Below are 20928 nucleotides of genomic sequence, written 5' to 3'. Positions count from 1 at the left end.
GCCGCGGGGGGGTCGGGGGTCTCGCGATGGCGCTGACGCGGGGCCCGCGCGCGCCGCACTCACCCGCTGCCGCCGAGCGCGCCCGTCACGCGCCGCAGAGGCCGCAGCGGCGCGCGCCATGGCTGCCCCGTCACGTGCCGCAGCCCGCCCAATGGGCGGTGGGCGGTTTGGCCCCGCCCGGCCGGGCGGGGGCGACGGCGGCGCCGAGCGCAACTGCGATCGCGGGGAGACAAAGCGGGGCGGGGGGGGGGCGCCCGGCGGCGGCGGCGGCAGCGGGACCGGGACCGGGACCGGCACCGGCGGGGGCGCCGTGCGCGGCGGCTTCGAGGCGCGCGGGCCCGCCGGCGGACGCGGAGCGCGGCTCGGGCCCGGTCGCCGCCACCATGGCCTTGGCCAATTACAGCAGCCTGAACCGGGCCCAGCTCACCTTCGAGTACCTGCACACCAACTCGTGAGTACCGGGCGGGGCTGCGGCGGGGCGGCCTCCTTGTGCCCGCGGCGACGCCGGCGTGGCGGGCAGAGCTGCCCCCGCGGAGACAGCCGGCGAGTCCTGGGCGCCTCGTGCGCCGCTCCCGGCGGCCGCGCCAGCCGGGCGGGGCTGCGGTCACAGGATAACGGTGCGTGCGGAGGAGCGGCCGGGGGTGCTCCCGGGAGCGGGCAGCCGAGCCCTCCGGCCGCGTCGGTCTGGAGAAGCGCGTGTGTTCGTTGTCATCTGTCTGTGGCATCTGGTTTCATCTGTGCCTGAATGTTTTATGCAGGAATATTTCAAGCAGGAATATGACATTCTTCTGATCAGATTTTTGAAGCTGCTGTGGCTTTTGCCTGTTGATGATGAATCCCCAAAAAATAAAATGTCCTGAGAAGAGACGAAGTTCTTCTTTAAAATGGCTGATTTCTGAGTGCGTGTCTAGAAAATGGGAAGCGTCACCAGGAAATGGTGCTTAGCATCGGAGACCTGCCTGCTGCATGTGAGCCTCAGAGTGCCAGTTCAGAAGAGTTTAAAGAAAAACTTGTTCTTGCTGAGCTGCCCTGGACGAACAATGTGAGCCACACTTGGCATTTCATGGTGTTGATCAGCTGGTCACTGGTGTTAGATTGTCTTCTAACATTTTGTGGAAGAGTTCACTCTTGTTGTTACCATCAATAGAAGAAGAAATAAAGTGCAGGCTTACCTTTTCACTTTCTGTTTGCACTGTCCAAAGTTGAGCTTAGACCAGAGTGGTCTGCAGCAAAGACTTCTGAGGCATAGAAATATGGGCAACTTAATTTCAAAGTAGATCCAACTGGTTTTGTTGGTAACACAAGATACATCTGCAAGTGCAACTAGGGAGAATCTCACTGACATATGCCAAGAGCATTATGATCCATTTCTTTTCAGGATCAGGAAAGTAATGGGTTTTGCACAGGAGAAGAAACAACTTGGTATCACCTTTGGGTCCATGTCCTGTGGCTTCGCTCTGGGGATTGGCTGGAAGCAGTTGCATGTGGAGTGAAGAGTCTGGCACCTGAAGACCATGGACAAATACTGAGTCGTCTTCCTGGTGCTGTCACTGTTTTGTGAAATTCTCATATCCAGCTGCAGAAAACAAACATTATGGATTAGAAGACCCCACGGCAGAGCTCTGTCAGCAGCTTCTGTTTGCCTGCACAACACCAGAACTCCAACAGTCTTCATAAGAAGATAATGTCTGTGCTGCAGAAAAGGCTGATGTGTTGTTACTGCCCTGAAGTATCAAAGCTGCTTCATATTGCCACTGTACTTTCTGTTCTACTTGCGCTGCTGGTTCACTTTTGGTGTGCTATGTGTCTGCAATGCGTAACTGCATTACAAATTTATTAGGAGGAGATGGCAGCTAATGCGTATGAATAAGCCCAAGCTTTTCATCCATCGTGAGTGAAGGACCTTTTGAGATTATGGGGATCAGTGCATAAGCCAAATGCTTTCCTAAGAATGGGAATGGAAACAATGGAAGTCATTTTTTAAAGGAAAAAACAAAACAAAACCAAACAAAACTCATGACAAATAAAAAACCCTCCTGCTCCCCAAGAAAAAAAAATGAGGAAAAAACCCCCAAACCAAAGCAAGACCAGCACAGGGCTTTTGATAATGGAGACTCTTATCTTTTGGACTATTCTCTCTTGCTGAGGAAAACCACACCATCTCAGATAAATTTAATTTCATTGCTAAAAGATGTTCTCATAGTCATGGAGGTAGAAGTTCTTTAAACTGCAGTTAACAATCAGCAATCTAACTGTTGAGGCACAGAAGGAAACCATTGCTTTTTTTTTCCTCTAAGATGTTTTCTAGGAAAAGTTTTAGTATGTCTAACGCAGAGTATTCAGTCTGAAGTGCTTTACAGAAGCCAGATTTTCTGGTCCCTGAACTTGAGGACTTGCAGCAGATCTTTTCAGTAGCTTCTTAATGCTTCCATGTCTGATGGCAAGTTTCACAGCATGTACCTGAATCACTTCAGTTGCCATACTTTTTAAATAAAAATACTGCTGTGTTTTTCCAAGCTTTCCAAGTGCTTTTCCTGATGAATAGTTGACTGGGGACAGACATTGTAGTAGGGCCTGTAGCAATAGGACAAGGGGTAAGGGTTTTAAACTAGAAGAGGGGAGATTCAGGCCCGGGTTGGCCAGAGAGGTGGTGGATGAACCATCCCTGGAGACATCCCAGGCCAGGCTGGACGGGGCTCTGAGTAACCTGAGCTGGTGAAGATGTCCCTGCTCATGGCAGGGGTGAAGCTAGGGGAACTGGGAAGGTCCCTTCAATACAAACCATCTGTGATTCTGTGTGAAAGTTCTTTTAGATCTTAGAATGAAAATCACTGTGCATAAACTTGTGAAAATTACCTGTGCATTGTTTTTGTTACTTGCCAGAGCTACCTGCCCCTTCGCATTGGTTTTCCTTCAAAATTAAATTCTGCTACTTGAGGATACTTCCAAAGCTGTTCGTTGAGGTGATCACAAAACCACTCCTGAGCCCACGCAACTTGTTTTTGCATATTTTGAGCAAAATCGAAGGAGTCTGTTAAAACATGAACAGCTAAAATTGTCTTCTAATGGAAGGATTTAGCTTGTGATTGAACTTGAGCTTTTTCTGTAACTAGAATTGTCTTGTTGAAAACAACTGGAGTGGAAGAAGTTCACTCAAGTAGCAAGACTTCAAAATTACTTGAAGAATACTAGTAATAACAGACCAATGACATCTCTTCACTCCCCAAGCTCCCTTTTCTTCTTGTGCATGTTTTCTGTTCTGGCATGAAATGCAGTACTGAGTACTCTCAGTACTGAGCGGATAGCTCTTATTCCTGACACAGATGCCAAACTTAAACACTTTCCCAGATGTGGCCTCCTTCAGAACAAAAATAAAGTCTTATGTCTTTCGTTAGCAATTATGTACTTGTCTGACTATGCAGGATCAGGAGTCCAGCTGGGTTCAGACAGGGGTGATCTCTAAGAACTGCTCACAAAATAAGCTCTTTTTCCCTTGAGATGTTACTCCAAATGGTTGTTTGTAGAGGTGTTTGAAATCAGTCATGTTCTACGGAGTCATCTGACTTGACCTTTTGTAACCCGCATTTTGGTAAATTGGCAGTAATGGCCTTCTGTGTTCCATTCCTCGTCAAGCCTGCACTCCTGCATGGAGCTGTCTCAGATGAGTGTTGGAGGTTGTAGGGAGGTCCAAGCCAGCTTGTTTCTGCCAATGTAAGTTGTCACTGAGCCTTCAGGTTCTGGTAACACTTCCAGTAATAGTTGTGCTTCAGGTGCTCTGGCTGATGTAGGTTGCTGAACCTCTGATGATGCCCGTTATGTGCAAGCTCTGACTCCATTTCACCAACAGCTTGCTGCATGTTTTTTAAATGGGTATTGCACATAAAACAATACCAAGATTTTTCTGGGATGTGGTGGGAAATTGTCACCGGTTGATAATGGTGGATATTAAGTATTTCAGGCACTTTTGACTGTAAGGCAAGACCATGGTGTTTGTTAATGCTGAGTTGATTCAATCAGGCCAAAGCACTTCATGTGACTTTAATGACATAAGGACAAGATAATTCTAAGTGTTGAGCTTAATATGCTGCATGTGAGATATTTGTAGTGTATATGAATTTTTGTTAGTGATAAATAGCTGGAGGGGATTTCACTTTCTTGTAGCAAGGTTTCACTTTGGTTGTGTCAGCACAAGAGATTCCAGTTCTGATAGAGGTTCAAGTTGAGTGCGGTGTCAGGCTGTGTGGAAATTGTGTTTTCTCTTGTCTCTCCTATCGTCTACAGCTACAGTTTCAGCTATTTTGTGCCAACTTCTTTCTTTGGAAGTCCCTGTATATATCTTATTTCCATCTTTTCCTTAGTTTGAAGCATTCTTTAAATTGTAGAATAAAATCTGCTAATGAAGCATAGCTGCTAGTGCTAAAGCATTTATTTGCTTATGGGTTTTTCCTGATATGGGTTACTGCCTAAATAAACTTCTGGGATGTTGATTTGTGGAGCTGAATTGAGATCTGTGCACAGGAAATCCTGCTCAAAGGGAAGAATACTGAGTTTGAGCTTCTGTGGATGCTTTCTGATTGGGAAGATTGTCTTCAAAAGACCATTCCCTTCTGTCTCTTGCCTCTGCATGGGCACGTGGGAGCTTGCAGAGATGGGCATCTCCATTCTTGTGGTTCTAGTGATAACTCTGAAAGCTGATGTGTTTTTCCTCTGATTTGAGCTGCTTTGGTGGGTTAGATGTCATGACATTGAAGATGGATATGAAAGTTCATTTTGTGAATATTAGTGTCATGGACAGCTATGTATTTCATGCGTGGAAAGTACCAGTGTATGTGTTCTTCAAAAGCTGAAAAGATAAATTAGTATCACCTTCTGTTTGCTTACCTGTTGGTGTGGTACAGGGCTGGCAGAAGACTGTCTTTCTCTGCATTAGGAAGAGTTGCAGCTATTGCCCCAGAATCTGGAAGCTTCTTCCTGTCAGACATAACAAAGTGAATATGTGCTTGGAGGAGACGGACCTTAATGCATAATCCTCATCTGCCCATGGTTTACATACAGGCAGTGTTTAGCTGCCATGAAAAGACCTGGCATTGTGGTGAAAAAATAAGGATGCCTATTAATTGTTGCCTTGTTTATAGCCTGGTTCATTAGGTCGATAGTTTTCTCTGTTGTGTCCACGCAATGTATTTTAGACCATAGTGACCAACCGTCTGTTGGATCAGCCTCTCCCTGGGGCAGCCTGGCTGTCTGCCTCTGTAAAACAGGAAAATGCACATTTCTAATCTGCTGCCAGCGGCAGATGATGGTATTGTAGATATACAACTGGATTTGTTTGAAATGTGGTTGAGATTCTCGTTTATTTAAAGATCTATCTTTTTAAGTGTCAGTGTAACCCTGTTGGTTCTGTGTTTTGTTGCAGAACTACCCATGAGTTCTTGTTTGGTGCCCTTGCTGAACTTGTAGATAATGCCAGGTATGTACCTGAGACTGCTGAATTCCCAAGGTAAATTCAGTTAAGATTTACTTAGCCTGTATATTCATATTGAGCAATTTTCACTTCTAGTAGACTTTCAAAAAAATACAAAATAGAAGACTTCACTGTAGTTTAGTATTAGTATTTCCCTTGCTCCTCTTATACCAACACATCTAAGTTCTTAAAAAAAGAAAAAAAAGTTATTCCTGAAAAGGTAAGTTTGAATGAATCATAGAACAACTCAGATTGGAGAGGAAATAGTTAGAACACACAAGGTAGATTTAAGGTTGAGAGAAGCTGGTAAAATAATAATTATTACAGCTGGAACTCTTAAGATACTTAGATAATCCTTGACTCTTAGTATCAAGCATGGTGATAGGATGAAAATAGAAGCTGGATATTGAAAAATAGAGCAAGAACAGTTAGAGGAATTGTGACACTTGAGACTTAGTATTTGGAAATTGCAGGTTTTAGGCCACATTCCTCATGTTTGCATTTGGGACTCTGGGCTATAGCTGCATCTCAAGCCTTACATTCAATACCCCCTTGAGCTTCACAAACTATTCTGATGTGGAAATATTTTGAGATAGTTTTCTATCAACTGTGAATTATCACAGTATGCAGGTTGTAATTTAAGGAGCTGAAACCAGTAAATTTCTGTGTAGGAGAAATTCTCTGTAGGGAATCAGCTGTGTGTGTGCGCAGTGTCCCCCTTTTCACTTTTGCTACAAGGTAGTTCAATGTAGCATCTTTGAGGTAATCTCTTGGTTCCTCCTCTGACAGAAAGAGAGGTTGGCCGCCTGGGCAGGAGGCAGCTGTGCCTGACTGGAGTTGCAAAGACAAGACAAAGTGACTTCAGTGTTTAGGAAGTGGAATTTTATTACAGCATTACAACTCCATTCTTCTGATCACCCAATCAAGAGTATGTGATGGGTCTACATGAAAAACAATGGTTTTAAGAAGAGGGCAGTAGTGCTGCATGTGCTGCTTTTCCAAATACAGAGGAGGATGCACACTGGATGAAAGGCCTTACTTAAACTGTGTCATTAAAAGATCATTTCTTATGACAACCGTGAATGTTTTTGGATGGAGTTTTATATGGAGTTACTAAACTTTTCATAGGTAGCTTGACAGAAAAAAAAGTAGGTGTTGTTTGTTTCATATAGGAGGAACTTCGGAAGTGTGTGCTTATTTGATTCCCGCTCCTCCTCTCCTTAACATGACTTTTGTTAGCTGTCCAGTGGTATTCACTGTAACTAGTTTTAGTTGTGTGGCAGCAGTGTCTTGTGCTGGAGTTTGGGTTCAAGTAGGCAAAAAGTGTAATAGAACAATGTGTCTTTTAACTTGTTAGTGCTGACTGTGGGGCCTTTGTGGACTTTGATCCGAGCAGCTGGTTCATTTTGGAACTTATTACATGTGCCTGGATTTTTAGCTTAATTTGTATTTGACATTTGAATACTGATTGTGGTTTTATTGCTTTGTAGAGATGCAGATGCCACAAGAATAGACATTTATACTGGTAAGTCACTCCTGCTGCTTCCTTGCATGCCAGCAGTTAAGTCAGTAGTTAACTTGGATTTAGGCTGCAAACGTGTGTTGTGCCTGGTAGAATAAGAGTAAGGGTGTTTATGCCCATTACTGTGTTCAGTTTTGGGCCCCTCACCACAAGAAAAAGCCAGAGAGGTGCTGGAGCGTGTCCAAAGAAGAAGAACAAAACTGGTGGAGGGTTTAGAGAGCAAGTCTTACGAGAGCAGCTGAGGTTGTAGTGAGATGGGTGTCAGTCTCTTCTCCCAAGTAACAAGTGATAGGATGAGAAGAAATGGCCCCAGGTGGTGCCAGCAGAGGTTTAGATTGGATATTAGGAAAAATTTCTTCACCAAAAGGGCTGTCAAGTGTTGGAACAGGCTGACCAGGGAAGTGGTTGAGTAGCCGTCCCAGAGGTGTTTAAGAAGTGTTAGGTTAACGGTTGGACTCGATGATCATCAGGATCTTTTCCAACTTAAATAATTCTACTATTCTACTCTTCGTCCTATACCTCAGTGTCTGTTATATTTCTAAAAGTAGTACCTTTACAAAAATCTCAGGCAAGCTCTTAGATCAGCCTTCAGCTGAGGTCAGCTATAGTGAGTAACTGTTTATACTGGATGCTTAAGAAACCTGTTTTTACAATATACTCTTGTAGCATATATTTAAATAGAGTTTAAAGTGCAGGAGAAGTTCTTAGTAATTCTGTAACAAAAATTTGGTGTTCTTTCTTACAGCTTTGCCATATTGGGGTTGTGAAAGTCCTGTTTATTGGGGTATTTCTGTTGTGAACACTCCTTCCATTTTATGAAACTTTTAACTTTCGCTTGTGGGAGTACTGAATAACTCTTCTCTTGTAGAACCACGGGAAGACCTACGAGGTGGATTCATGCTGTGTTTTTTGGATGATGGAACAGGAATGGATTCAAGTAAGTGACTGGAAGTTACACTTGCATTTTCAAGCTGAAGTTTTGTGTTATGGCTTAAGCTGAATTAACAGTTCGGTTCTGTTGAAAAGGGCGTGTTCCCTGCCTGGATATGTGTTCCCGCCTCTGCACAGGCTCTTTTGCGTTGTGTCATGTACCAAACTGTTCACCTTTTCAGTTGCAGAAAACTAATCTGACCAAAAGAAAACTGGTCTGCTGCATTACAGAGTTGAGTCAGCATGGCCTGTGTTTTTCCAGCACATCAAAGCTGCCCTTGGGGCTGGAGGAAGAACAGCGTAGCCAGAAGGGTTATGAGCACAAGCTTTGATGGGCATAACTCTTCTCCTCAGTAGAGACTGCCAAACTGTTGGTGTATCTCAGCTCTAACAAGAAAGCGTGCCATGGCAGAAATGGAAAGCTTAGCTTTGAAAATATTTTGCCTTTGTTTCATCATTGGCATTGTGACTGAGATTAGGAAAGGTGATAGGAAATCTTATAAGTATGAGAAGAATGTAACAAAGGCCCTTCTGCCTTGTCATACGAGTTGATGTAAATCTGTGTTGAGTCTAGCAGGAGAAAAGCCTTCTTGCTTTGCTTTAACATCAGAGAACACCACTGTCAACCCACACCACCTTCTTTGTGTCTTGAAGATGGTGAAATCCTCCTGTGAGGAGCTTTGCACTGAGCAGAAAGTTGGGCTAAATTGGAAGGTTTTGGAGAAGGTGGAGGAATTTGATGAACGAGCATTGACAAACATTTTTGTTCTGATCCCTCAGTACTTTAAGATCTTCTTGTGATATGCAGTGTTTAGTTTTGTTTATGAATGCTTATAAAATACAGTGATGTCTTTGATACTCAGATTTATGACCTGCATGAAGGAATTAGTTTGAACTCTGGGTACCTTCTGTGTATTATGTGTAATACAGTTAAGGATGCTAAAAAGGTCTTCTGAGAGTACTTTTCTGTTGCAAATGGAATTGAAGGAAGCAATCAAGCCCCATCCATAGAACAAGTTCGGAGGCTTTAACTATAGCCTTCTCACAAGCTTTTGGACCAGGGAGAAATACAACCTTTTCCGCTTTTCTTGAAAACTACTTGTTTGTCTCTACGTAGAGAGTAGAAGGTGAGGAATGTCTGCAGAGTGTAATAGCAGCTTTTACAATGTTGCTGCACCCGTACTTCTGATTTTGTGACAAAGTGGGGTTTAATTATTAGCTAAGTATTAAGTTGGTTTTTTTGACTGATCTTTTTGCTAAATCTCAAAGGATTTTATCTTGACCTTGGTAGTGTGAAATACTCTGTAGAGGAGTTTGGTAGATACTGGGAATTGTAGTGGTATTTCTCATACATCATATGCAGCAAATACCATATGATTGATGTCCTTTGACTGTCTTCATGCTTGCATCCAAGTGCGGTTCCCTTTGCCTCTGAAAAAAATAGCTTTTATTTGATTGTAAGTAGGCTGTGAAGATATCTTTGCCTCTTTCCAGGGCATTGCATTTCAGAATGTAAAATTGATATGTAACTTTGTTTAGTGTTTTCAAAAAAGCCCTTCTTAATTTTCAGTGATCTGAGATGTATTGTTTTGATGCAGAGTCTATCTCTAGTGATGACATCTTCATGGCTTCAATGCTGGATGGTCATAGTAAACTTGATATGCATTTGAAAGTCGCTTGACCGAGGGCAGCCAGGTAGAAATTCAATTTGCTGCTCTGCGTGCCTGTCAACATGGACAAAAGTGTCTGGGGAGAGTGTTATTCTTACTCCCTGTGTGGGCCTCTCTCTGTTTCTGTCCCTGGGTATAGGGCTCAGAGTTTTCATTTCTCATAATGCAGGATATAGCAATTTTAAAGACATCTTGAAGACCTCTGAAAGCTGATTTTAGGAGATGTCAGCAGAAGACCTTTTACTGGACTTTTCTCCCTTTTTGTGTTGAAAGTAGCATCAACATCTATACAGAGCTTCCTTCAACAGGAATCATAAGGTTTGGGAGTGGTTTTTTTTTCCGCATTATAATTTTAATTCAGATTTGTTAAGAATAATAGTTAAAAAGAATAGCTACATGACTTGCCACACTAGTGTGTGGGCTTCCTGAGTACATTGAAAGGAGCTTAGAAGGCTGGATGAACCATCATCTGGAAGGATGAGTAAAATAAACCCAGATGTATCTGGGTGCATTCGACAGAGGCAAGAGCTGAACTGCTCAAGTGAACTGTTCCATGGACACATTCTCTGTTACTCTGTCCTGTTGTTGTTCAGTCTCATTGGTCTTGTTCTGTGTTGGAGATTTCTAGATTTGCCTGGCAAGATCTGAAAACAGAGAAGGGTATAGCGAGGCAATAAACCAAATTTAAGTGCTCTGTCTGATAGATCCTGATTGTCAAGCAAAATGGCAGCTCCTCAACTGAAATTAGTGGAAGGTGCAAGTGATTAGCATTTCTATAAACTAGTTATGTTTCTCAAGTGACGCTGTGGTGGTTTAACCCCAGCCGGCAACTAAGCACCATGCAGCCACTTGTTTGCTCTCCCCCAGTGGGTTAAGGGAGAGAATCAGAAGAGTAGAAGGGAGAACACCTGTGAGTTGAGATAAAAGCGGTTTAATAAGTAAAGCAAAAGCTGTGCACATAAGGAAAGCAAAACAAGGGATTAATTCACTAATTCCCGTCTGCAGGAAGGTGTTCAACCAACTCCAGGAAAACTAGGCTCCATCATGTCTAACGGTTACTTGCAAAGACAAACACCGTAACTCTGAATGTCCCGCCCTTCATTCTTCTACCCCCAAAATACATACTGAGCATGACATCACATGGTGTGGAACATCCCTTGGGCCGGTCTGACCAGCTGTCCCAGGTGTCCCCTCACAGTGTCTCGTGCATCTCCAGCTTCCTGGATGAAAAGTCTTTGACTTGGTGTAAACATTGCTCAGCTACAACCAAAAAACATCAGTGCATGATCAACATTCTTCTGGTACCAAATGCAAAACACAGCACTATACTAGCTATTGGGAAGAAAATTAACTCCATCCCAGCCGAAACCAGGACATACTCTTACTGCAATTGCATTATGAACTTGCTGCATTGGCTCTGTTAATGATCACACTGAATTGTGAGGTGTGAAGATCAAATACGTTTGTACTCAAGCTGCTCAAGCTCCTCTTGGGCAGTTCAGAGATCAGAAGGTCTCCCCTCAGCTCCTGTTCTCCAGCTGAACCTCCCAGGTCTCTCAGCCCCTCCCATCACACTTGTGCTCCAGCCGCTCACCAGCTCCATTCCCTTCTCTCAACTCACTCCAGCACCTCAAGGCCTTTCTTGGCCTGAGGGGACCAGAACTGTCCCCAGGATTCGAGGTGCAGCCTCCCCAGTGCTCAGCACAGGGACGATCACTGCCCTGGGCCTGCTGGCCACACCAGTGCTGGTACCAACCAAGATCCTGTGGCCTCTTGGCCACCTGGGCACACGCTGACTCATGTTCAGCCGCTGTCACCAACACCCCCAGGGCCTTTTCCATCCGCTCTTCACCAACCTGCAGTGTTCATGGGGTTGTTGTGACCCAAATGCAGGACCCAGCACTTGGCCTTGTTGAACCTCAGACAATTGGCCTCAGCCCATTGATCCAGTCAGTCCAGATCCCTCTGTATGGCCTTCCCACCCTCCAGCAGATCAACACTCCCACCCAATTTGGTGTCATCTACAAACTTACTAAGGGTGCACTCGATCCCCTCATCCAGATCATTGATAAAGAGATTAAACAGAACTGGCCCCAATACTGAGCCTTGGGAACACCACTCATGACCGACAGCCAACTGGATTTAGCTCCGTTCACCATGATTCTTTGGGTCTGGCCCTCCAGCCAGTTTTTATCCAGCAAAGAACCTGTGTCTCTTGAATTGAGGAGACCAGAACTGGACACAGTATTCCACATGTAGCCTGACAAGCACTGAGTAGAGTGGGATGTTCACATCTCATTGTCTGTAGTATTGTCTCTGTGGACACAGCCCAGGATCCCATTTGACTTTGTTGCTGCAGTGGTGCACTCCAGTTCCACTTCTTGTCCACCAGGTCCCTCTCAGCAGAACTGCTCCCCGGATCCCAGCCTGTACTGGGCTTTTTGGTTGTTTCATCTCAGGTGCAGGACCTTACCCTTCCCTGGAACTTCATACAGTTCTTGCTTGTCCACTCTTCCAGCACATCCAGGTCTCCCTCTAAGATGTCTCTCCCTTCTGATATGTCCAGTTCACAACCATCAGCAAACCTGGTGAGGGTGCTTTCGATGCTGTCATCCAGATCCCTTATGAAGATGCTGAACAGTGTGGGGCACAGCATTGATCCCTGAGGGACCCTTCTTGTGACAGGCTCCCAGCCAGAGTGAAAACCATTGATGATCACCCTTTGAGCATGACCTGTGAGCCAGTTCCCTCCCCATCTTGCAGGTGATCTGGTTGGTCTGTGTCTTGCCAGTGTGTCTGGGAGCAGGTTGTGGGAAACAGCATTCAGTGCTTTGCTGAAGCCCAGCTAAACAATATCCACTGCTACACATGTGGACAGAAAGTGCTGCCTTGATGCAGAAGGTGACCAGGTCAGTCAGGCATGACTTACCTTTGGTAAATCCGTGCTGGCTTATCCCAATCACCTGTTTCATTTGGCTCTGTGTAGTCTTTAAGGAGATCTGTTCCATTCCTTTTGCAGTAAATACATCAGTTCTTGCTTCTTGTTGCCATTTAGTGCTGGGCCAGCAGCTAAACAGCAAAACACCTTTCCTTCTCTGGAGGGAAGGAAAAGAGGATGAAAGACTTGTGGGTTGAAATAGAAACAGATTTAATATTAATCAGAAAATGATACAAAACAAATATGTAGACGCTAGAATGTGTGCTCCCAGCAATATACTCCTGAAGGTGGACACTGTGAGCTCAGTGAGTCCAGTAAAGGTGCAGAGAGCAACAGCAGGACACAGGGAGGGTGATGGAGCCAGCCCCTGGCAGCAGGAGCAGGGACCCCAGGGGTGGTGGCCATTGAGGAAAGAGCCGTTCCCAGCAACTTGCCACTTAAATATGGAATGCGATGTTCGTGGTGTAGAATACTTCTGTTGGTCAACTTGGGTCAGCTGTCCTGGACCTGCTCCTCCCTGTGTTGTACTTCTGCTTACTTGGAAAACATGAGAAACTGAGGGGTGACTGTGGCTTCCCCATCAATAAGCATCAACATCAGTAAGTTCTTGTGTTCTTTCATGCTTAGTTCTGAACACCAAACACCTGAGAGTTACTGGAAGAAGACATTAACTCTATCCCAGATGCTATCTTACTAATCTCAAACTACATTCAAAACAGAGGATCATGCCAGCTATCAACAAGAAAATAAACTAACCTTATGGAAAATTACCTCAGTTCAGCTAAACCAGTACACTCCTTAAACTGTATTTTTGATGTTTGGAAGCTCAAAAGTGCTTTTGTTTTACTGGATGCAGTTAATGAAGTACTAATGTCTTGGTTACTTTATTAGATCATGTATTTTTAAAATACTGTTTGTCCAAAGCTCATAATGATGAGGAATGAAGTTTAAATGTAACTGGGATTCTAGCACTTAAAGTGTGTGTACATGGTTTTGTGTGTAGGCAGTGACACTCAGAGGACAATCCTCAGGGGGCTGGTCTGTGCATTTCTCCAGGGAAAATATCTCTAACCTTGCAGCACGTTGACATTTCCTCTCAAGTTAACATGTTTTTGAAATAAAGCACAGGAACTTATATCAAAGTGATTATCACTAATCACTAGCTGTGTTGAGCCATTTCTCTCAGGTGGCTGGGTGTCTGTGTTTGTTAGGGTCATAAAAGACTGAAGTGTGTCTCCCCTGTTCCCCGGTCCCAGGGAAAGCTTGACTGGAAGTAAACTGGCTTTAGGCTGATTTCCCCAGGTAGTGAATTAGATACTTTGGCTCTGGGATATTTTTTGAGGATGCTGCCAAGTGAACTGCAAGTACTCTACCTGATGCAAATGTATCAGATGAATTTATGGAGAAGGAGAACTTTCTGTGCTCAGATTGGGACCTTCTTTAGTATATTCTCAACAGGAGAATTTGGAAGCAAGTGAGGACTGTCCTCAAACGGCGGAGCCTGGTCTGACTTCGGTGGTTGCCCCGTGACCCCTGCGGGGAGCAGGCGCTGCCTGTGCTGTGACTCCCGTCTGGCCCTCAGGAGGATGCTCTGGTGCTGGCCTGGAGGCCCAGTGCTCGGGAACCGAACAGCTCAGTCCCTCAGTTCTTCATCCCAGGTGTCTCATAATTCGTATGTGGAAACTTTTTATCTGTGCCCTTGATTCCTTTTCTTGGGCTCTGAAGATCACTCTGCCATCCTGAGTGAATTCCTTTGAATTGTTTTTTCGCTCGTCTCTTTGGAACAGATCACATTCCCCCTTCTTGTTGCCAGGGAGGTGATTTGGTTTGGTTTGATTTTGTTTTGAATCCAGTGATTCTGAGACACGACAAAATGGAAACAGTGTGACTAAAATAGCTGTAAGTGGAACTCCCTCCAGAGCCTTAACTCAAAAAAGCTGGAAAAGAATTCATTTGTACCTTAACTCTTGAGAGGAAATAAAGGTTAAATCTCTCGCAGAGATAGCAAGCCTGGAGCAGAGGGATGTTCTCTTGCTCCAGAGTCGTCCCATCTGGTCAGCATCATCTTCATTCTTCTGCCCAAAAAGAAGGAGCTTTATAGGATGGTTTTGTACATCCAGCATTGAGTAATAAACCATATGGTCACCTTTTCTGAGAGAGGAAATGCTTTGGACAATTGCTCTTTTCCCTTTTTAGGCTTCTCAAATTTTTTTTTTAAATAGCTGTTGATGCAACTTTCTATGTAGTAAAAGGGTTCCAGTAGCCTTCTCTTCTGAGAACATCCCCTCTCCTGTTTCCTGGCCAGGCTTTGAAACTACTACAGTAATATAATAATAATATAATCATTGTTAGTATCCTTACCCAGATTTCTGAATACAAGATAATGTAACATTTTCTCTGTTTGGCTAGAAAATACTGTAGTAGGCTGAAGGAAAGGAAGAGGTACTGTCATCCAGTCAAAAACTGGGTTTGAAATAACTGTGAACCTCTGTTATGAACATACTGGATTGAGGCAGCAAGGTGCTTGCACAGTTGTTCCTCTGTATTTTCACCCTGTAATTTGGGGCTTTAAATCTGAATGTTGTTTCAATGGAAACTGGCATTCTGACACCCAGCTCGGTTGGTTTTGTGTTAGACCAGCAGTGTTAGTACTAAACTCACTGTAGAAACTTGCTGTTAGCACTAGTGGACCTGCGCAAGTCTCCTATGAGCTTAAATGCAGCTTGTCCGCAGCTCAGCCCCCGTGCTCCCCCGCAGCTTGTGTACGCATCTGAGCGCTGTCATTGTTGTCAGCCTTCCTGTTAAGGCACTTCGTGTTCCTTGTCTCTGGAACTGCATTTCATTTCTCCCAGTAAACTCTATGGTGAAGTGATTGTTATCTCTTGGGGGAAGGGAGAAGAATTGTTCTGTCCTATGGATGATGTTAAAAGGCTTTATCCTTTGAACAATAGAACGCCTTGAACTAAAAATGACAGACCCTGTCAACTGCAAAGCCATCACATCCTTTCATTTTGTCCCGCGCTAATAAGATACTCTGTTAATTGCTGCAGTACTTGCTAGTACTGCCTTTTCACCCACAGCTGTCCTGCTGCCAGCACTGCAGGAATCTGCTGTGAAAATTAGCTGTTGTCTTACTAGTGCATTAATTAATCATAGCATTCAGTTCAATGTCATAAAGGAAAGCTGATGTTTAGCATGAACTCAAGACGTTTTCTACAGCACTGACTTGCCCGCTGCCGCGTGGGTTTGGTCTGTGTCCAGCAGAACTGCCGTGTCCTGGGGCAGCGTTTGGTCCGTGAGTGCGTTGGTAACTGTGGTGGACACAGCAGATCATCTGTGGACATTTTTTGGTAAAGAGAAACATCTTTGTGAAGTTTGGATGGTGCATTGGGCTAGCCTGAAACTTCAAACTCTTGTCAGCGTAACAGCATCTCTGCAAAGCTTTTGATAATGTAAATGCCATTGGGCAATGTATATTTTAGAGAGCTCTGTGATAGAGCTTCAGGATGAGACTGGCTTGGGCTTCTGGCCTCTTCTGTGTTGTAGTCCTTCTGTGCTGCTTATGGTGGTGAATAAGTTTGTCTAAAAGATGTATGTGTGTGTCTGTATATCACAATAAACATTCTTTTTGTTCCCTGTCTCTTGTTCCAGATGAAGCTGCCAGTGTTACTCAGTTCGGTAAATCAGCCAAGCGATCACCTGAGTCAACTCAAATTGGCCAGTATGGGAACGGCTTGAAATCGTAGGTATAACAGAACCAGCCTCCGAGACTGTGGAGGTTAGAGCTGAGATAGTGAATGTATTTTTTGCTCCAAAGTTTTTATCTTTTTCTTCTTTAAATGGAATCTAAATAAAGATACCACGGTTTGGTAGGCAGGAACTCTTGGAACATCTGCTGTAGTTCTTCAGTGGCAGCATGTCCAAAGCTGATGACAGTGTTTTACCGTAATGTTTGTGTGATGCAGAGGATGCAGTTCAGAGCTGGGGGGAAAAAAAACGTTAGAGCAGGAGACAAAACCTTAATATGCCTGTAGGAGACAGATGGTAAAATTGGAGCAAAATGGTGCTGCAGGCTCTCATTAGGAAGGTTGTCTTGTGCAAGTCAGATGGACTTATACCTTTTCTTTTTCTCTTAAACAACTGCATGGAGAAGAAGGGGAATGATGGAAGGAATGAGGGAAAGAGAGGGATTAAGTGTGAAGGAAATCTTGCTGGTTGGAGGAGATTTGCTAAGAAAGAGAAAGTGTTTGCTGTAGCAAAGTGCTGTATTTGGGAAAGTTAAAGGGCTTTTATGGCTTACTCTGATGAGCTACTCTGCTTGCTGCTGTTTTATGTGGCTTGCTGCTGAAATCTATGGGACTCTGTAAATATCTATGGAGAAAGGAAAAAAGGGGATGTAGGGGATCTTGAGATACTATTGATCCAGCTGCAGTGCAGGACAGATCCCAGAGGACACATCGCTGTCCTGTTCTTAACCTTGAGCAAGAGACATACTGTATTACAGCTGAGAAATGCAAAATGAAGCCTAAACATGCGAAAGGTGAGCTTTGGTATTGCATTAAGCCAATCTAAAGAGAAGTGAACTGGTAGAACACTAATCCTTGTTTTAATACTATGTTAATTTTTTTGTTAAGGTTTTTTGGACAAGTTTGGTAATAGGGTAAAAGAAGATGGGGAAGGCACTGTTGGGTATAGGAGAGTGGGGAGGAAGATGGGACTGTCCCTTTTCGTGACAACTACCTGCTAAGTTGCATTAGCCGAAGTGTCACTGAGTCCTTAAGGTTAGACATTAGGAAATAAATTGTCTGTCTCCAAGAAACTTGTCTGCTCCAGTTCCTTTTGTGTACAGTGGAATGAAGTGTGCATTCGCTTTCTCACATTTCTGCTCATCGATTTGAAGGTTATTGTCACATCTCACCTTAGTCTACATAGCATGAGTCTGGAAAGCTGTGCTGTACCTCTGCTCTTTTCAATTGTGACTGGTGTTAAATGCTTTGAAACATTAAAAACTGTCCAGACTGAGAAACCTTTTGAAAGGAATGAAATGTTGCTGTTGAAGCCCATGTGCCGTGCTGAGTGTTGGCATCTCACAGTTAAACATAATGGGAAGAAAACTCTGTAATGTGTTCTGCTTTTGAGAAATTGTTGTGCATCAGGTGTAACATGCAGACTGAAATCTGTCTCCAGGGGTTCCATGCGGATCGGGAAGGATTTCATCCTGTTCACAAAGAAAGACAACACCATGACCTGCCTCCTCTTGTCACGGACGTTCCACGAGGAAGAGGGCATCGATGAGGTTCGCGTGTCCTTTGTTGTAATGAACTAACGCAGTGCGTGGTGTCTCATCTGAATGTCCCCAGCTGTCAGAGCGGAGTTTGTGGCCGTGTTGGTTGCCACACTGGTTGCTTGAACACAAGCCCGATGGGGAGAGGCTGAGGGAGCTGGGCTTGTTCAGTCTGGAGAAGAGGAGGCTTAGAGGTGAGCTCAGCACTCTCTAGAACGACCTGAAGGGCAGTTCTAGCCAGGGGGATTGGGCTCTTCTCCCAGGCAGTCAGCAATAGGACAAGGGGGCATGGGCTTCAACTCTGCCAGGGGAAATTGAGGCTGGAGATTAGAAAGCAATTCGGTGCAGAGAGAGTGGTCAGCATTGGAATGGCTGCCCAGGGAGGTGCTGGACTCACCGGCCCTGGAGGTTTTGAAACTGAGATTGGACATGGCACTTAGTGCCATGATCCAGTAAATGGACTGGAGCTGGACCAAGGGTTGGACTGGATGATCTCTGAGGTCTTTTCCAACCCAGTTGATTCTGTGATTCTGTGATCAGTGAGTGGTTTTCTTGTGGTGATAAACTTGTAGGGATTCTGCAAAGTTATCACAGGTTTTTTCCCTATGGTTTTAATTCAGTTTGAGTTTGGAATTTGAAGGGCTGCTTTTTGTTTAAAGTTTCTTATGCCCAGACTTCTTGCATTTTCCTTTTCACACAAAATTTGAGTTTGAGATATATTTAAATTTATTGCTTTGGTTTGATTTTCTGTAGAGAACTGAAGGCATGATTGAAGTTGCTACTTGCAGGTCATAAACTCGAGACATGTCTCTTCCTTCAGATTTTTTTTCAGTAAAAAATCAGTGTGGTTCTACCTATTGAAAACGTGTATCTTAATACATAATTCAGGCATTGTTGTTCTGTATTCAGACTGTTAACATGGAAGTATTTTTGTGCTCAAGCACAAGTATTTTCCAGGCAAGGCCAATAAAGAAAAGTGTTAAATTTGCGCTGGGATGGTATCTAAGAAAGCGTTTTCCATTGCGATGGGGAGGCAGCTCTGTGGTGTTTGCTGGCGGGCAGCTGATGGCTGAAGCAGGTTGGGAACAGTGATGTAGTTCCCACAGCGGCTCTGGAGCCAGAAATGTTGGCTTGACATCAATTCTAAAGCGAGGATGGGATTCAGTGCCCTCAATAGGCAGCTGCAGTCCATAATTCAGTCTGTGTTTTTGTTCCAAACAACAGAAAACACCAATAACCTTGCTAGAATCCCATAAAAATAATACAGAGTGAAAGGATAAACATGATTGAAGGATATTTGAGTTGAAGAGAGAAGTTAAGCACAGAGGTTGACATTCTTAAAGAAGCAAAGTTTGGATGCTTTTTTAGTATTATGAAAGTTATAGGAGGAGAGGAAAAGAAACAATGAGTGTGTGAGCAACCATGCAGGTTACTTGGGAATGGTTCAGTGTATGACTAGATGACGTAGGAGCGCAGCTCAGAGGCTGCAAAGAGAAGTCCTCGAGCATGTGACAGATGTGCAAACCACCGCAAAGCGAGGAAGGACCCTTGCCATGACTTATGGGGCTGTTGGAAGGGTACGTTGCTCCCCTGTGATGCGCAGAAGGGGCTGACTGGAGTGGGTGAACCTGAGTTGCTCTTGGTACAATGTTATTTGCAGGTTATCGTTCCCCTGCCCACTTGGAAAGCACAGAACCGGGAGCCTGTGACTGACAACATGGAGAAGTTTGCTATTGAGACAGAGCTAATTTACAAGTATTCCCCTTTCAAATCGGAACAGGAAGTGATGGAGCAGTTCAGTAAGATCCGTGGTGAGAAAGGTACGTATGGATGGTGCTGGTCATGGGCAAGGTGTTCGGGGTTTGGCTGGGATTCACCCGCTCAGTTGTTATTTGCTCAGGCACCCTGGTGATCATCTTTAACCTCAAACTAATGGATAATGGAGAACCAGAACTGGATGTGACTTCCGACCCCCGAGACATTCAGATGGCAGAAACACCCCCAGAGGGAACGTAAGTGTAAATGGTATTACAGGCCCTTGGGCTCTGATCAAATTCTGTGTTGGTTTTGGCTGTAGACTCTGTGTGTGTGTGTGTTTTTTAAAGGCTTCTCTTTTCTCTGGTGAATTGGAGAATTCAGAAGATCTTTAGTTTGTTCTTTAGAAGTTTGAATTTGTGCATGTAAATGGCCCACGGGCGTTATTGTTGTGTGTCGGGTGTGGGCGTGGATGCCTGTGTCGGCTTGTCTCAGCTTGATCAAAGCAGCAAACTCGCTGCCCTTCTTTAGGCACCTTCAAACAAAGGAGGCCCTAAGCTGTGGGTTTAGTTTTCCATGCTCATCAAAGATATGTTCATCAGAATGAGAGCTGGTTGTGAGTCTCGCTGCTCTCAAACTGATGTTCAGTTTAGTGATTAACTGACGAGGTGCAGAGCAGAGCAGCCTCCGGAGCGGATGGTACAGACGGCGTGTGTCCCCAGGTGTGTCCCCAGGCCTTTCTGGGAGCAGGGCCAGCTCCTGGATGTCCTGTGGAGGAGGGAGGGGATGTGCTCATGTCGCGGGGGAGTAACTTCAGGTTCTGCTCGCTGCAGAACAATGTTTAGATTTCGTAAAGAGAAGCACGACTTTAAAGAGTTCGGTGGTGGGTTCACTCTCTTATTTACTACATGGGGGAAATACACCAAGCCGAATGCTGCTGACCTTCTCTGCAGGTGCCTGTACCTGTTCACAAAGCAAACTTCCAGGCATCTTTCCTCCCTGATAACTGTTCACTCTGGAGTCTCTGTCCTGGAGCTCCGGAGACAAACTCAGGCGAGGCCTGTGTCCGTTGCAGTGCAAATGGTCAGGATTCCTCTGTCCCTGATAACTGTTTGCTCCAGAGTCTGTATTTTAGACCTCCAGAGGCAAAGTTTCAGGCGAGGCCTTAGGACCATATGCAGAGCAGACTTTCAGGAGACAATATTCTTAGGAAATAAAAAATTTAATGGAGCAGTGTAGCAGAAGAGCTGGCTCAAGCTGGTGCCTGCACAGAGGTCCCCAAGCATAGAGAACTACAAACTTATATATTTACAGACCATTCACACCGTGATTCAGTCCAGTAGCAACATTTCACCACCAGGTCCT

At 44.6% G+C, this 20928-nt stretch overlaps 1 protein-coding gene across 6 annotated transcripts in view; it reads left to right on the top strand.

The window, feature by feature from the left end:
- The first annotated feature begins 302 nt into the window (after nt 1-302).
- The window catches only part of MORC2 (MORC family CW-type zinc finger 2), a 48209-nt gene continuing 27583 nt past the window's right edge, over nt 303-20928 (top strand). For 5 of the 6 annotated variants that reach the window (XR_011741658.1, XM_071815791.1, XM_065851509.2 and 2 more), the window contains exons 1-8: nt 303-451; nt 5417-5470; nt 6955-6989; nt 7855-7923; nt 16176-16266; nt 17712-17820; nt 19469-19628; nt 19709-19820. Coding sequence is in view for 5 of the 6 variants with exons in the window: in XM_071815791.1 (XP_071671892.1) it covers nt 384-451; nt 5417-5470; nt 6955-6989; nt 7855-7923; nt 16176-16266; nt 17712-17820; nt 19469-19628; nt 19709-19820 (698 nt within the window). In the remaining variant the exon portion in view is untranslated. The other variant, XM_071815793.1, reaches the window with a different exon arrangement.

The sequence above is a fragment of the Patagioenas fasciata genome, chromosome 17 (assembly GCF_037038585.1).
Source record: "Patagioenas fasciata isolate bPatFas1 chromosome 17, bPatFas1.hap1, whole genome shotgun sequence".
Taxonomy (NCBI): Eukaryota; Metazoa; Chordata; class Aves; order Columbiformes; family Columbidae; genus Patagioenas; species Patagioenas fasciata.
Note: the sequence above shows the minus strand (reverse complement) of the source record. Positions and strands in the feature narration are given on the sequence as shown.